Source organism: Phocoena phocoena, chromosome 9 (genome assembly GCF_963924675.1).
Source record: "Phocoena phocoena chromosome 9, mPhoPho1.1, whole genome shotgun sequence".
Lineage (NCBI taxonomy): Eukaryota > Metazoa > Chordata > Mammalia > Artiodactyla > Phocoenidae > Phocoena > Phocoena phocoena.
In genome coordinates, this window is record NC_089227.1 from 82,895,709 (window position 1) to 82,913,613 (window position 17,905).

The 17,905-nt window shown below is 37.9% G+C and overlaps 1 protein-coding gene across 9 annotated transcripts in view; it reads right to left on the reverse strand.

The window, feature by feature from the left end:
• Window positions 1-17,905, reverse strand: part of TNPO3 (transportin 3) — an 80,982-nt gene that overhangs the window by 8,611 nt on the left and 54,466 nt on the right. For 8 of the 9 annotated variants that reach the window (XM_065883376.1, XM_065883384.1, XM_065883378.1 and 5 more), the window contains 9 exons: window positions 17,230-17,321; window positions 16,266-16,342; window positions 14,721-14,781; window positions 13,708-13,848; window positions 10,682-10,798; window positions 9,720-9,814; window positions 8,329-8,485; window positions 6,634-6,801; window positions 1,105-1,217 (listed from right to left, as the gene is read on the reverse strand). In XM_065883376.1, the coding sequence (XP_065739448.1) occupies window positions 1,105-1,217; window positions 6,634-6,801; window positions 8,329-8,485; window positions 9,720-9,814; window positions 10,682-10,798; window positions 13,708-13,848; window positions 14,721-14,781; window positions 16,266-16,342; window positions 17,230-17,321 (1,021 nt within the window). The remainder of the gene's footprint in view (window positions 1-1,104; window positions 1,218-6,633; window positions 6,802-8,328; window positions 8,486-9,719; window positions 9,815-10,681; window positions 10,799-13,707; window positions 13,849-14,720; window positions 14,782-16,265; window positions 16,343-17,229; window positions 17,322-17,905) is intronic. The other variant, XM_065883380.1, reaches the window with a different exon arrangement.

Genomic DNA, 17,905 nt, shown 5'->3' on the forward strand with positions numbered 1-17,905 from the left:
TAAGACAGTAAATTTTGCATGTATTTTATCAAAATTAAAAAACATTTTAAGTGCAAGTTGGGTTATACAAAATTGTTATTTTTTTCCCTTTATATCATATATTTTTCTGTATCATCAAATGCATTTTTTTCCTTCTTCTTCTTTTTCACCATTACCAAGCTCACTGCAACAACTCATTCTTGGACCTATAAATCGTTCCACAATTGTATGAATATAAGCCATTGCCTAAAATTTAGTCAAAATTCTAAAGACTCTACATAGAAAAAGGAATATCAGGAAGGTAACACACAGTTACAAAATCCAATTTAAGTTGTTGTCATTAATACTATCAAGGACCATAAAAGTCTCATAACTTCTGATTCAGTGATTGCATTTTAAGGAAAATAATCAAAAGAAGGAAAAGGCTAGACATTCAATATTATCCATAATACTGAAAAAATGAAAATTAATAGAGGCACTATAAGGAAATCAATCAACACCTTATAGCTATAAAACTGTAATTAGGAAGACTATGTAGGTATATTTAAAATGTTTATTATGTTTACAGTAAAAAAAAAAAAAAACCCACACATGTACAACTTAACATTTTAACTAAGCTGTAAGCAAGTGGCTCATGGGCCTAATGCATCCCAGAGACATGTTCTGGTTGGCCTGAATTAAATTAGAATTTGAATATCTTTAGGCACAGCAAAAATTTCCTAATTCACTGCAGTCCACATCACTCTATAATATTTTACAACCAATGCTTCACCTATTCAGACACCTGTATTCTTGGCCCCTGAATACGGATAAGAACTGGGAAGGACTTTAAAAAGATACAGACAGATTTCCTGAAGGGTAGTGGGCTGTTCAACACACTGTTCTTTTGGAAGAACATCAGGATATGTATAATACAATAAAACTGAGGCACACATGTACAGCATGGTGATACTTTCCCCCAGATTGGTTTCCAATGCCAATTTGTGCAATTCAAGGCTAAACAGACACAAAACTTTGAATTTACAAAGACACACACAAAAATACTCCTGGGTATATCTATAACTAAGTTGGTATAAAAAACAAAGATATTTTTTCTGCATACCCCCGCTGCTGATCATCACTCACCTAGTGACTTGTTTGTGGAAATCTGTAAGTTGTTTGTGTGTCACTGTGACAGCTCCCACGGTTGTCTCCTTTGGCAAACCTTTCAAGGAATTCTCTAACCATCGACAAAAAGTCTGTACAAAGAATAGGAAGAAGCGTTTTAAAAGAAGGAGGGCTTACTCAACTGAGATCCTACAGGTGATAACCAAAACCCACAGGTTTTTTCCTTAGTAGCATTAGCTCCCCAAACTTGGAAGCAAGTAAAGGACTTAACAGAAGTACTATTTCTGGCCTTCCAACCCACTGGGGGTTGGAACAGCCTACAAAGGCATGCCTAGACTCCCTTCAAGGGGGCAGCCGGCATCATTTCAGACAGAGCCTTTCAACCTTGGAAATGAAGTCGCTTCTGGATAAAGCTATTGTTCTGTTTCTGTCATTAAACTTATGTAGTATTTTAAAAATTAAACAGCCGCCAGAAAACTGTTGAGCTTAGAGATCAAAGGCAATCCAAAGCAAAAGTTCAGGTACCAGAAAGAGCAGGGACAAAAAGCATAGTATTTTAAAAAGTGCATACACGTAATATGAATCCAGAATCTTAAGGATTTTAAGGTCACTTCTCTCAGTAGGGGTCATAGCCAGTCAGTTCCTTTGTGATACCTGCCTGTTCTGTGGGTTAGAAAATTCTTTTTTTTTGCTCACTCTTATTGCTCTTTTCTTCTTTTTCTTTTTTTTTGGCCACACGGCATGCAGGATCTTAGTTCCCTGACTAGGGATGGAACCCATGCCCCTTGCAATGGAAGTGTGGATGGAGTCTTAACCACTGGACCACCAGGGAAGTCCCTCTTGTTGCTCTTTAAAACAATTTACTTACATCTGAGCATAGTCTCTTTATATCTTTCATGTGTACAAAAACTGAAGAGGAAGGGGAGTGGGAGCAAACTTAAAAATCAAAATTCTAAAGACTTCCTCTGGGTTCTTATTTTCATTTGAATTGTTATTCTTTGAAAAAGCTCTAATTTTTCTTCATGCCTTTCTTAATTAGGATGTATGCCTTGGTCACAGTTTTCAGTTGTAAAATAACTTTTTTATACCTAAATTTTTTACATTATGTGTTTTCCCATTGTTAATTTATGAACACAATAGACCAGAGCAAAAGTAAATATTCCACTATAAATGCTTAAAAAGTACTGCATAATTCTCCAAGTATTGCCCCTTCTGAGTAGAAGACAACATTCTACTCCGACAAAAACAAGCAGAGGCAAACAGCATGAATGAACCCTTAACTGACAAAGCTTTGGCATCCAAAACGATCCATGAGTTAACTATAAGTATCCCCCAAAACAAAAACAGTAAGAAACTAAACTATATACTGTCAACTAATATTTGACAAAGGAGATGAGAATACCCAGTGTAGAAATGACAGCCTTTTCAATAAATAGTGCTGGGATAATTGCATACTCACATGTAGAAGAAAGAAACTGGACTCATGCCTTTCACCACTCACAGAAAGTAACTCAAAATGGATTAAAGACTAAATGTAAGACCTGAAACCATGAAACTCCCAGAAGAATACAAAGGCCTAAAGCATTCTGACATGGGTCTTGATAACGATTTTTTGGCCGTGACACCTAAAGCACAACCAGCAAAATAAAAATAAACAAGTGAAACTACATCAATCTAAAAGCTTCTGCACAGCAGAAGAAACCATCAACAAAGTAAAAAGACAACCTAAGGAATGGGAAAAAATATTTGCAAACCATATACCTGATAAGAGGTTAGTATCTAAAATACATAAAGAACCCATACCAGTCTAGCAAAAAGCCAAATAACTCAATTAAAAAATGGGCAAAGGACCTCAATAAACGTTTCTCTAAAGAAGAAATACGAAAGGCCAACAGGTACCTGAAAAAAACGCAAATTAAAACTATAAAGAGATATCATCTTAACACCTGTTAGCATGGTCATGATCAAAAAGATAAGAGATAACAAGTGCTGGCATGGGTATGGAGAAAAGGGAACCCTTGTACACTGTTGGTGGGATTGTAAATTGATACAGCCACTATGGAAAACAGTTTGGAGGATCCTCAAAAAATTAAATATATATACCATATGATCCAGCAATTCTACTTCTGGGATATATCCAAGGGAAACAAAAACACTAACTCGAAAAGATATCTACACCCCACGTTCACAGGAGCATTATTTATAGTAGCCAAGACATGGAAACAACCTAACTGTCCATGGATGGATGAATGGATAAAGAAGTTGCAGTATGTGGTACACACAATGGATATTATTATTCAACCATAAAAAACGAAAAAATCCTGGGCTTCCCTGGTGGCGCAGTGGTTAAGAATCCTCCTGCCAATACAGGGGACACTGGTTTGAGCCCTGATGTGGGAAGATCCCACATGCCACAGAGCAACTAAGCCCATGCACCACAACTACTGAGCCTGTGCTTTAGAGCCTGCAGGCCACAACTACTGAGCCCGCGTGCCACAACTACTGAAGCCTGTGAGCCTAGAGACTGCTCCACAACAAGAGAAGCCACTGCAATGAGAAGCCCGCGCACCACAACAAAGAGTAGCCCCCACTCACCGCAGCTAGAGAAAGCCCGCATGCAGCAATGAAGAGCCAACGCAGCCAAATAAATAAATAAATAATAAATTAAAAAAAAAACAAAAACGAGGAAATCCTACCATTTCTGACAAAATGGATGACCTTAAAGGCATTATGGTAAGCAAAATAAGTTAGAGAAAGACAAACACTGTATGATCTCACTTATATGTGGAATCTAGAAAAACAGAACAAAACTCATAGAAAAAGAAATCAGACTTGTGGTTACCAGAGGCAAAAAGTGGGGGGAGAGAAACTGGAGGCAGTGGTCAAAAGGTCAAACTTCCAGTTATAAGATAAATAAGAACTAGTTAAGTAAGTAAATCCTATGAGTTTTCAACAGGAGAAATTTTTTTTCCTTTTTTCCTTCTTTTCTTTTTATTGTGTCCATAGGAGAAGATGTTAGCTGAACCTACTGTGGTAACCATTTCACAATATATGTAAATCAAACCATTATGCTATATGCCTTAAACTTACACACTGATATAGATCAATTATTTCTCAAAATATTCAAATCAAGAGACAAAGCTGGTACGCCATCTTCTACTGAAGAATCTGTGTTGAACTTTGAAAATGTATGATTGAGAATGTGCTCAAGAATGTTAATTTTCTTCAGACTTATATCCTTAGTTACGAGTTCAATCAGTTTACAGCGTACAGACAACCTAAATTTATGTAAGAGTTCCTTTACAAAAACTCAGTTTTAAGTTGGTGTTTATAGAAAACCACTATTTAAAAAAATTTTTTTATTTTATATCAATCCGAGTATAGTTGATTAACAATGTTGTGTTAGTTTCAGGTGTACAGCAAAGTGATTCAGTTATACATATACATGTATCTATTCTTTTTCAAATTCTTTTCCAATTTAGGTTATTACAGAATATTGAGTAGAGTTCCCTGTGCTACACAGGAGGTCCTTGTTGGTTATCTATTTTAACAATCACTTTAAAATAATTTAGGAATTCAGTGGGTACACAGTAAATTTAAGAGCACAGGGCCACTTGGTTTCTGTTCCTGCCCCAAATTGCTGCTCTCATTTTCTTCTTTAGCCCTTACCTGTATGCTTAGAAATCCAAAATTTTTTGTAAGGTTAAATGTACATAATAAGTTTTTTGTTACCTGGAAACCAAGTATATTTATTTAAAAGTAAGAGTATGGAAATTTTATTTCTCTTATCAATAATGTTTGGAATAAACTTGTTGGTCCCCGGGGTTCACAGAATACTTTTTAGAAAAACAAAAACTACTACTGTATTAGATTGAAATGGAACAGGTGTCGTGAACAGCCAGCAAGGGAACTACAGGTACTATTCATTCCTGAAGCACTTGAGCTAATGGAAGAACTGCAGAGCTATTTGATGAAACCAAAGCCACACAGGAGCGTCACAGAGTTTGATGAGTAAGAATTAAGGTTCATGGAGGGGACTTCCCTGGTGGTGCTATGGTTAAGACTCCGCACTCCCAATGCAGGGGGCCCAGGTTCCATCCCTGGTCAGGGAACTAGATCCCACATGCATACCGCAACCAAGAGTTTGCATGCTGCAACTAAGGAGCCCGTCTGCCACAACTAAGACCCGGAGAAACCAAATAAATAATTAAAAAAAAAAAAAAAGTTAAGGGGCTGTTTCTGAAGTAGAAACCTAGAGAAAATGTTAGAAATCCATTACACATCTACCATCTACCCTACATGTGATTGTGTTTCATTTGAGTGAGCTAACGATAAAGTAATGCATATGCCTAAGACAATTTACACTAATCATTGAATTTTGGAGATGAACACACAAATCCAAGACTAGGCAGAACTTTTGGCTCAGTAACATTAGGGTCTGAGAGTGAAAGTGTACTCTTCTTTTGTGAAACTGCTGAAATTGAGGCTAAGAACTGCAATCAGTGATATAAAATAGGAGATAACATTAAGATGTACATGGACTTAAAAGTTATAAGATACTTATGTATCTGGATTTCTGTGGTTCAATCAAGTCAGCTCACGTTAGGTCCAACTGTGTACTTTCCTGAACTGCTTTTATATTAATATTACAAATTATAAACCTCATAAAAAAAAATAATTTACAGGCTATACACTGTATGTTACCATTATGCTCAAAACTTTCATGCAGTACACACAACCTGATTTATAATCATGTGGCCCAGCACTAAAATTAGTTGGACATTACTGGATAGCCTAAAAAAAACTTGCATGCTCAGGTGACAAAGAACCTGGTTCAAGAACTGAAACAGGATATAAATAAATCCAAAGGGGAAACAAATCCAGCTATAGATTGTAGGCTAGTTTTATATGCATATGCCTCCAAATGCTCTGGCTAGATTTATTACCAAGGAACCATATAGTGCTATTTAAGGAACCTGAAATGAATTAACACTTCTTTTTTTTTTTTTTTTGCGGTACGTGGGCCTCTCATTGTTGTGGCCTCTCCCATTGCGGAGCACAGGCTCCGGACGTGCAGGCTCAGCGGCCATGGCTCACGGGCCCAGCCGCTCCATGGCATGTGGGATCTTCCCAGACCAGGGCACGAACGCGTGTTCCCTGCATTGGCAGGCGGACTCTTAACCAAACCACTGCGCCACCAGGGAAGCCCGAATTAACACTTCTTGAATAACCTGTAATATGGGCATCTCTCACAAGTGAACAAATTTCCCACTGGCCAGCCACATAGCTGAATTCAATGCTTAGTATTCACTTTTGGTAATAAATAAACCCTATGACAGTGACACAAACACATTTTCAAGAACCCTTCTATAGACCCCTTCATTTAACAATTAAACTTAGCAATATACCTAAATCAGGTTCCACGAACATACAACAGGACTGGTTTCAAAGTTATAGTCAGCCTCTCAAGGAACTGTTTAGGACTTGTTAGGGTTAGGGACTAACCCTAACCCTAACCCTTTAAAAAGATTATGAAAACAATCTTACCGGTCTGTCAACCTGCATGATCTCCCAGAGCACTTCGGCCACATCTGGTAGGGTGTATGGGGGGAGACAGAAGCAGCACGTGTGAAGCAGCTGGCTTACAAGTTGCTGTCCAAGCTGGTTCATCACCTGTCCAATCAGTTCTTTCCGTAATTCAAAGTCTTCTTCATGCTGTAAGAAAACAGGAACAGGAAAATTCTAATTTCAACTTTCCAAAGAGCAAGTACTCTTTCCCCTTTAGTCTAGTAATCTCTCTTTCCCGGCGAAGAAAGTATATATAACAGCTGGATTCACAAGGTCCACTAAATGTTCTGTCACCAGGAAGAAAATATTAAGAGTTTAGTTTCAAGGAAATGGGCATGGGCTTCAGCTGAGATTAACCTTAACCCTTAGGTTTTTTTAAGTTTTTTTTTTTTTAATAAATTTATTTATTTTATTTTTGGCTGCATTGGGTCTTCATTGCTGCATGCGGGCTTTCTCTAGTTGCACAGCGACCGGGGGCTTCTCTTTGTTGTGGTGTGCGGGCTTCTCATTGCGGTGGCTTCTCTTGTTGTGGAGCACGGGCTCTAGGCGCGCAAGCCTCAGTAGTTGTGGCACTCGGGCTCTAGAGCGAAGCCTCAGTAGTTGTGGCGCACGAGCTTACTTGCTCCGCGGCATGTGGGATCTTCCCGGACCAGGGCTCGAACCCGTGTCCCCTGCATTGGCAGGCGGATTCTTAACCACTGCGCCACCAGGAAAGCCCAACCCTTAGGTTTTTCATGAATAGAACACAGAAGAGAAACAATGGTTAGAGATTAAGGGTAGCAATTTTCTTAACCTTTTTTTTTCTGTTAAAAAATAAAGTATCTGTATTTCCTTTTTTAAAAAGCGACTGAAAAAAAGAAGACTTCTGTCAGATATCTAATCTCTATCAAAAAAAATCTTACTTATTTTCTTCCTTCTTAGTCTTTGAATACACATATTTCTAATATGTTGAAAAAAAAAAAAACTTTTGCAGTGCCTTTCACTTCTAGTTATTTTCTTCTTTTCCCTCTCTCTTTTTACTGTCAAAATTCTTCAGTAATTAGCCTAGTCACATACTTAATTCTTCACTGATCTCCCTTACCTTCAATTCTACTCCACATCTAGTCAAACCTACCTTTGAACATTTTGTGAACCACTTTACTACTCCAGCCAAAAAGGTCTCTTAAGTGTCTACTAGTATACTTAGTACTATCCTGACTTTCTCTGATTATGATTTATACCCCAGTTAGATTTTCCTCCCCTCTCCAATCCATCCAAATGGCTCCACTGAGGTCCTTCCTCTTCCAGAAAGTTATCCCAACCTACTTCTTTCCAAAGAGTTTTCCCTCCTCTGATCTCATAGCAATCATGACTTTTATCACTTATCTGACAATCAAATACTGCCTTGTTGCTGTTGTTTAATTCTTTATAACTGTATCTGCTTCTCTCTTCAATTAGACACCAAATGGCTTGGAAGCAGAGATAATTTCAGACTACTTGATACAGCTTACAACACTTAGTACAGGCTGTCTTAAAACTATTAGTTGATATTTTGGTTACTGAATGATCCACTATGGAATATTCCTACCAACACAGATCAAATAAGGAGATGCTGGTTTTCCCCTAAGGAATGAGAAAGAGATATGAGAAAACAATTGAGCTACAAAGTAGAAAGACTACATTGTTCATACTTACATCATTGGCTACCCCTGTGTGGATGAGGTCTCGTAGGAACCTCATGACACTACAGTTGGCATCCCGGTGGTCCAGGGTAGTAGAGGCAATGGCCCATTGTAAGATAGGGATGACAACCTGGCTCCTCAGCAAGGTAACAGGGCTACGCTGAATAAACCTGGTGTGGAAAGACAATCTAAATATAAATGACAGGATTAGGCTATAAAAGCAGCCGGTGTAAAAAGCAAAACTATGGAGACAGGAAAAAGATCAGTGATTGTTAGGGATTGAGGGAGTGGAGGGTAAGAGGATGAATAGGTGAAGCACACAGGAGTTTCAGGGTCGTAAAACTATTCTGTATGATACTATAATGGTGGATATATGTCATTATGTCATTACACATTTGTCCAAACCCATAGAAAGAACACCACCAAGACAGAACCCTAATGTAAACTATGGACTTTAACAATGACATGTCAATGGAGGTTCATCAATTCTAACAAATGGATCACTCTGGTGGGGGATGTTGATAGTAAGGGAGGCTGTGGGGAAGGAGGGGGGAAGCTAGGGGTATATGGGAACTCTATACTTCCCACTCAGTTTTCTCAGATCCTCTAATGTTTACAGAGAATCTCCAAGAAAAAGATAAAACATTGTTCCAAATTTATTTTACCAGGCAACCATTTGTGCAAAGAGCATCTCTAGAGATTGATTTTTTCAAGGAACACACTGGGAAAACAGGCTGACAACCCACCAAACAATTCTCTCATACCAACACACATACACACACACACAAAAAAGAAGGGTTTTCTGACTTGTCCAAAAATTAACAAAAAAACCAGTGTTCATTACTAACTGATCTGGTTCAAATTCCTGAGCTAAGGACTAAGAATGAATACAAATGTCAGTGTTACTAGTAAAAGGAATTTAAGCAACAAGTGGGGTGGCTGGCTAGGGGTAGAGGTAGGAAGTACATACCAGGTAACTTCTAAGGCACCTTAAAACCCTAAGGATTTTTTATTCTGAGATATGATTATATCTAAAGGATGCTAAGCTTCTCAAGGAAAAAGTTTAAGTAAAGCATGACATCATAGTACCATAAAATGTTAAAACTACATGGGATTCTACAGACTGTCTAGTCAAATATTCTTGCAAAGCTCATTTTTATTGCCTTGGGCATGTTCCCTCCTTCATGCAAGGAAATCAGTTATTTTCCCCTGTTCTCATCCAACTCTTCTTCATTTATGGGAATATTCTGGTTCACGATTTAACTTTGGGTTATGAACCATTAATCTACCTACTCCTCTTACCTCATTTTACAGAGAAGGAAACAGTTAACTGTTAGGTGACAAGATCAAGCAGTGATGAGGATGAGCAATAAAAAAAAAGGGTCGCTCTTCAGAAGGACTGACCTGGTGGCTAGCCTGAATAGGTCGTCCACAGTGTCAGGGTGATTCTGGAGCCCATTCTGCTGTTCTAAGAGCTGAAAGGTGGGCATGCACAGTGCCTAGAAAAGAAGTTAATTTAAAACAAATGCTTATAAATTAATGCCATGGGATTCAGACTTGCTAAATATCATAACATATACAAAGAGAACAAAGAGGGGAAGCACAGATAAGTAAGAAAAGAAAAAGACTTTGATGAGAGATCAACAAAGGGAAGATATAAATCTTTCTCAGTTGACAAAAACAGTCTTCACATATGAAGTCCACATTTCAGAAAGGGTTGAGGGTACAGATTTCTGTTGATGAAACTGGGTAGATGTCACCTCAAATTTTTAGAAGTTTCTGAAACTGAAGACTGTGCTTATGTACTAGATATGATCTGGTCCACTAAGGGAGTAGTTGATGTTTTAATAATAATAACTATGAAATGTCAATTTTAAAGGGAAAGACATCTTGGGAAAAGGAGCATTATGATTTAACTCCCTAATATATTTCCCCGCCCTGTGAACAGGAGAGGGTAAAAGCAGTATATCAGGAGACTTTTCCAATGCCTGCTATTTACCCTAAGACCATCCCTCCTAAGTAAACTAGTTCACTGGCTGTTCCAGGCAAGAAATTAAAAACAGAAACATGCTCGAGCTTAGAGATCCTTTATTTTAAATCTACTTGCCCACCTTCCCACCCTCCAAAAAAATCCTACCTCTGGATAGCATAAATCAGACAGTAATAACTGTAATGACCAGTACATTTGTGTGGTCAGTCTCTCTCTCATTCTCCCAAGCAGGCCTGTCCAGAGAACAACTAGGAAGTTCTACCTCCCTATTATTAGGACAACATCATGCCTGGGAAGGAAATATGAAGAAGCAACAGAATTAAAGACATGGTGAAGAACACACTGCTAGGCCTTTAGACCCTCCAAGAAAACATACCTGGAGCATGTCTAGTAGTCCCTGCCGACAGCCCTCTTCCATGCCATACTCATCCACAAGGATACTACCAAGGTACAGGAAACAGGAATGCTGATGTACATGGTAAACATTCACCATCTGCCAAGGGAAAATCCAATTAGTTCAATTCTTTACCCCTCAAAAAGTATCAGCTTAGGACTTCCCTGGCGGCACAGTGGTTAAGAATCCACGTGCCAGTGCAGGGGGCACGGGTTCGAGCCCTGGTCTGGGAAGATCCCACATACTGCGGAGCAACTAAGACCGTGCGCCACAATGACTGAGCCTGTGCTCTGGAGCCCGCGAGCTACAACTACTGAAGCCCGCGTGCCTAGAGCCTGTGCTCCACAACAAGAGAAGCCACTGCAATGAGAAGCCTGCGCACTGCAATGAAGAGTGGCCCCCGCTCGCCACAAGTAGAGAAAGCCCACGTGCAGCAATGAAGGCCCAACGTAGCCAAAAATAAATATTAATTAATTAATTATTTTTAAAAAGTATCAGCTTAGGTAGCTGTCTGGAGGAAGAAATTCTGAGATAGCCTGGTCTCTTCTCTTTAAGACAACGTAGTAAAGCTTGTTGGCAACATTTTCTAAAACACAGGGCTCAATTCCTCAATTATTTTCAAGTACTCTATTTAGAATTCTTTCAAGACTTTGACCTTTTTTTATCTTTCCAAAACAATGTTGTAGGAGAGTTGTATAATATTTACTTCAAGCTGGAACCATTAAGGAGTTATTATCCAAGGCTTGTGTAATATTTACAAAACCCTAACAATATACCTTAATTTTCCAACCTACAAGTTGCTCTTATTTGCATCAAAGATAATTCTTTTTTTAAAAAACAACCACAGCAGGAACAAAATATCCAATGCCCCTCATATGAGAGGAGACTCTGAAAGCATTGTTGTTGTTGTTTTTTTTGGTGGTACGCGGGCCTCTCACTGTTGTGGCCTCTCCCGCTGTGGAGCACAGGCTCCGGACGCGCAGGCTCAGCGGCCGTGGCTCACGGGCCCAGCCACTCCGCAGCATGTGGGATCTTCCCGGACTGGGGCACAAACTCGTGTCCCCTGCATCGGTAGGCAGACTTTCAACCACTGCGCCACCAGGGAAGCCCTGAAAGCATTGTTTAAATTGGCTTCTAAACCCCTCTATCTAATCATTTGAGTAAAAACAGCATTTCCAATCAAGATATCTGAATCTCTACAGAATAAAAATTTTAATACAATATAAATATTTAAATTAAATTATTTGTTTAGGATTTTTACCCTACTATCCTCCAAAAATTAAGAGGCCACCCGTACATTCATCTATTTAAAATGCCATCACATGAGAATTCCCTGGCAGTCCAGTGGTTAGGACTTTCACTGCCATGGGTCCAGGGTTCAATCCCCAGTCGGGAAACTAAGATCCCACAAGCTGCATGGTACAGCAAAAGAGGGAAAAAAAAGCCCATGCAACATGTATGTATGCATCTTATTATATAAATTCAATTCTTTGAGCTTGGTGGGAGCAGAAGGGCAGAGTAACTGGCACTTATCAGCATATACCATGAAAAGAACACGAGATGGGAGCTATGAATCTGTTCAGTGTTGTATACTCAAAACTATATGCTGTACTTAACGAACGATATAAGTTACGGGTTGGCAAACTTTTTCTTAAAGGGCCAGATGGTAAAAGTTTTAGGCTCTGCCGGACTTACAATCTTTTGACTATTTAACTTTTCCCTGTAGCACAAAAATGGCCAATAAGCAATAATTAGATGAATAAGCATGACTATCTCTCAGTAAAACTTTATTTACAAAAACACGTGGCAGGCCCACTGGCTGTAGTTTACTGACCTCGAATTTATGGGATTTTTGTCACATAAGATGCTACCCTATGCTACTGGAATAAAAGAATAACATAAAAGTCATGAAGGTATCCTCCAATAGCAAAGGGGAGTTAAATCACATTGTATTGGGCCCAGAACGTATTGCACTGAAGGGGACACTTGACCAGAGGTGGACACAGCCTAAATGCAAACATATACTGTTGTACTCAGGGTACAGTAAATGCAGAAAATCACTAAAAATTAAAATTCTGTTAAAATATTTACCTGTACAAACTTTAATCAAATCTACAATTTAAGGAGGCATGGTCATGTAAGTGCCAACTGACACTGCAACAGCATGATCCTGGCTCTGGGTAAGAGCTTCCTTAAGAGTGAGGCAGAACTTGAGGGGGCACTCACTGTCAGAGTCAGCCTGATAGATACCCTGCCCAGGTGGAGAAGGGTCACTTCAGGTTGGCTGGGTGGGGTCTAGCCTGAAGCCCTGTGGTAGTTCTCCTCACAGCATGAGTGCAAAATCTGAGAAGGTACTTGCTCAGAGTCACACTCTGCCTCACCTCCGTCAATTTTGTGCCCATGGCACCTCACTTGCCTAAATCTAGTTCCGGCCCTACTGTAAGGTTAACACCAACATAAATTACTTAGTGAATTAAGTCACTAGTCATAAGTGTCTCATGCAGAATATTCTAGACATGAATATGATCTCAGAGAGCCATGTACAGTGAGGCACACCATTATAATTACATACCAATCTTGGTGATTGAAAGAGTCAAATTTATTTCTTGACAAATGAGAGACTTATGTAAATAACTAACTACGGTGAAGAAAGAAGAACATCTCTTTGGGTCAGAAATAGCAAAGTTTGACTTGCCACATTTTTAAAAAGGAAATTAATATAAAATGCTTAACATGGGTATATAAGAGCTGAGCATTAAAGTCATTCCCATTTCTGAATTCCACACTGAAATGTGCTGCTATTTAGACTATCACTATACAGAACAGATTACAGGCTATTTGCCTAATAAATAACATACCACAGGCACTACTTATCTCTTTCAAATATATTTTAGTTTGTATTTAAGAAATACAAAAATGTTTCATTTCATCAGCAGAGTTTTTGTTCTAAAAGGCTCCTATTTCAAAATTCTGTATACTGTACATTTTCCCTCTTGTAGAGAACTCACCTGTGTGACTAGTGGCTGCAGCAGGGCTGCAGATCCTTTGCCTACACAGCGAACAGCAAAACGGAGGCATCTGCAACAACGTTCTACAATCCGATTATCAGCCCGGTGCTTATTTAGAGTCTCAGATAAAACTGGCCATATCTGAGTCAAAAGTGAAAAGAGCACAGAAAGAAAATGAACAACTAAGTGCTGAAAACAATGCTCCCAAGTTGGTAACAACTTATTTGGCTTTTAAATAATTTGGAAAAATCTTTCTTTATAGGAACACACATGGCCTGATTCTGGTCAGTGGGTGTGTGTATATGTGCTGAGGTTCAATACACTACCCATCACTGAAACAACCACTTCTTAACGGAAGCACAATGACTCTTTACAACACAAGAGGAGCATGTCTAACTTTACGAAAAGACAAAGATACATATTTTCCTAAATTCTGGACTTCCTGATTTAGGATGGGAAGAAGCAGAATGAATTATAGAGGAAGAGATATTTAAAGACAGTTCCAAGAAGTTGGAAGACCTTGAACAAAAGGACTAGAGCTAAGGAAATGGCAAGATTTGATACCACTGAACACTTAAGGATATTTGGTGTTTCCCCCCTGAAGTCTGAAAAGCACTTCTCAAAACATGCCCTCTGATCCTCACATTACCCTCATTTTTTAAAAAAGTCCAAAGGAAGTACGTTATCAAAGAGGAAACTAACTATGATGGTTAACTGGCTTTGTCAAAAACATTTTGCCGGTAATGATCATGCCTCCCAGCAACAATAAGATTCACACAGCTAATCTCTCCCTACTTTGGCCTTTCAGTGCATTTCCCCACAGCCTGTTTTCTTACCAAATCTAAAAATCAAAAATATTTATTTGGATGGTTCTGTTCCTCTTTTCATTGATATTTAAAGCATATCAACAAATTGAATCTTCCTGTGAACCTAGAAGACAGTACCTTCTCACTTTAGTTACCCAGAGCCTTATAAGGAAAAAGGAAGATCCATAGGCATACATTAGCACTTACTTCCTGTATGACTTTTTGGCACGGATGAGTCTGCCCATTTTCCACAATGGGATTGGTGTGTCTGGGGAAAGACAATGGCCCAAATTAGCGAAAGAAGAGCAATTTCATCAAGGACCCAGGGCCCTAATCCCTGCTAGTTATACTTAGTATCATTCTCACCAATTAAAGAAAACCAGAGTATTTTTAAGAATCAATACCTTTTCCTCCCACTCTGTTCAAACACAAGCACAGTTTAAATCATCCCATCAATTTTTTCTCACCTTTAAGCCTCTTCTACTGTAACATGTAAATTCAATCCAACTCTGCTACATGGGCTGTGGGTGTGGGGCACTACAACTATCCTTTCCATCTTTTTTCCCTTTATAAACCTGAATATGTAGTTTCTTCCAAACTAATAAATATATTCAGATTGTCTAAATCCACTATGAGAAACCAAGTACTGCTTCATTCCCAGCATTAAAAGGCAAAAGCATTAGGAACCCTGGTCTACCAAAGACGTTTCTCATGGTTCTATAAATCCAATGATACACAACATGGGCCCACCCACAGTACATCCAATCCAACTATTTGTCTAGTTCTAGAATCCACTAATTTGAAGGAAAGCAGGGGGGAAAAAAAAACCCACTACGATTAGCTACCTACCTCTTTAAAGGAACAAAATTCTTTAATTTTAAAAAGCTCAATAGCAACTCAATAAAAATCTAAATTTTAAAAAATCAGGGCATGTCCACCTTTTGCAGATTTTCTTTCATTTATTGTGAAATAGGAGTTATTGTTAATAGGCTCTCAGAATGGTATGCAACAGGGCTCCCCTAATTATATAAGGAAAGCATTATACCAACTCAGGAAAAGATACGTGTAGATAAGAACAAGCTAAAACAACACCTCAGTTTTAATTTCTTCCACATAGGTTTTTATGCAACTATTAATTGATATTCCAGTTATACCTACAGGACTCGCAAATTATATTATGTAACTAAGAAAGGACTACTCTTTGAACACTGTCACTCTAATGCTGTTTTAATCATTAACGCTCCTCTTGACTTCAAAGAAAGTTTAATTTCACCTGGTTATTGAAGAGGCTTCATTATTTTTTTGCACCCATACACTATATAGCAATGACTCTGAAAGTGTAGTCCTTGGAATAAAAAGCAACAGCATCTGGGAACTTATTAGAAATGTAAATTCTTGGGTCCTATCCAAGATCCAATCCATCAGACACTCTGGGAATGGGACCCAGCAATCTGTTGCCTTGGTAATTTAAGTACTACAGGCAACTTTGATGCATGTTAAAGTTTGAGAATCACTGATCTAGAGACCTAGAGAATTAATTACATTTTAAAGGGTCTTTTGACAAAGGTCTACCAAAAATAAATTCTTAGAATTTGCCTTTGCAATTGTAATAGGACTAAATTAGTCTCCTGATAGAGGGAGTTTATAGGAGGTACTCAGAAGTTGGAGGAAAAAACACTTCCTTACTTCAATACATAATGGTCTCATTTGAGCTTTTAACCCAGGGCAGGAACCTGGTATCTCTCTTCTTACCTAAATATCACTGCAAGGCGATCTAAGAACACAGTGGGATCTGAGGATATGCCGTTGCTGGGCTCCTGAGACAACAGCTGAAGAGACAGATATTAACATCCAGTCATTACACATACAAACGTACAGCAAACACTGCAATATATACCCTTGTACATCAACCTCTGTCTCAATCTCTGATTATTTCCTTATAACAGATTCCTGAAAGTTACTCAAAATGGTAAAAACTTTTAAATTCATATTAGCAAATTATTTTCCTCCATCTTACTGCATCCTGGCCTGGAATGCATATTAACTTTTACTATATGATCATTGTGGAGTAGAAAACAGTATCATTTAATTTTTTCCCATTTACTTTTACAATGATTAGGATATTATAGACATTATACATTATAATATAGATTATATGTATTATACTATATAATATATATTTATATTATACTTTTATAATATAAAGCTTCAAAATTATTATAGCTTTATAATATATTTTAAGAGGTAAGGCAAGTTGCTACCTCTTACTCTTCTTTCCTAAAATTTCTTAGATACTTCTACCAGCATATTATTAGAGATAAACTTTAGAGTCACTTCGTCAAGTTCTCCTAAAAATCCCACTGGTATGTTCATTGCTAAGGTACCATAAAAGTAATTTGAGAAGAGCTGACGTTTTTACAACACTCTTCAAGGAAACATGGTAGGTTATGGTTTTGGTTGTTAACTTGAATGGTGTTTTTCCCACTGTCATCTTGTAAATGGTATTTCTGATACAGTGAAAATCTACTGATTTTGGAATACTTATTTCATATATATAGCTACTTTGATAAACTTATAAATTTTAATAACTTCTCAGTTCATTCTCTTGGCTTTTCTGGTTAGATAAAAGATCACCTGCAAATAAAAAATTCTGTCTTTTCCTTTCTAACATGTAAACATATTATATTTCTTTCACCCCTTACTTAACTGGACTCACCTTTTTCAATGCCATAACCTGAACAGAACATAGTTCACTAAGACATTCAGTAATCTTATCCAAAGGTAATCTGGCTAGGACAAGCGCTGTCCCTGAAAGACAAAAGATGATACAAATGAAGAAAATAAAAGCTGAACTGAGGTAATTCATTGGTCTACATCATATGGCTAACAGAAAAGGCTGACTGGTTCCATTCTTTCAAAAAGATCAGCACTGTTTTTAAATTATAATAGTTTGTTATTTATGGTTGGGTTTTTCTTTATTTGGCTTAGAAGACCATACTGACTTTCACATTGACATTTACAACTGAAGTTAATATTAAACTATTTCTCCTCAGCAGCCTATTGGTTTAAAGATGTTTAAATACATAGATAGCCCCACTTCCAATTCTTCAAAGATTTAAATGAGTGCTTTGAACAGAAAAGTAATAGTTAAGTTTGCCTTTCTTTCATTTTTAAATAGTTCCAAAAATCTCCCCTCTGCCCTTTTCCCCGAAATAAACAGTAATAAATCCATACACCTTCACATTTGAATAAAAAACTGAATGATTTTTCTTGACAGTCTATAAACCATGGACAAATTAGATTTTTTATTTAAAACTGGGGGAAAAAATCTAACAAATACAATTTTCTCCTTTTAATTCATCCCTGTAGAAAAGAATGTTACTAAAAAGTTT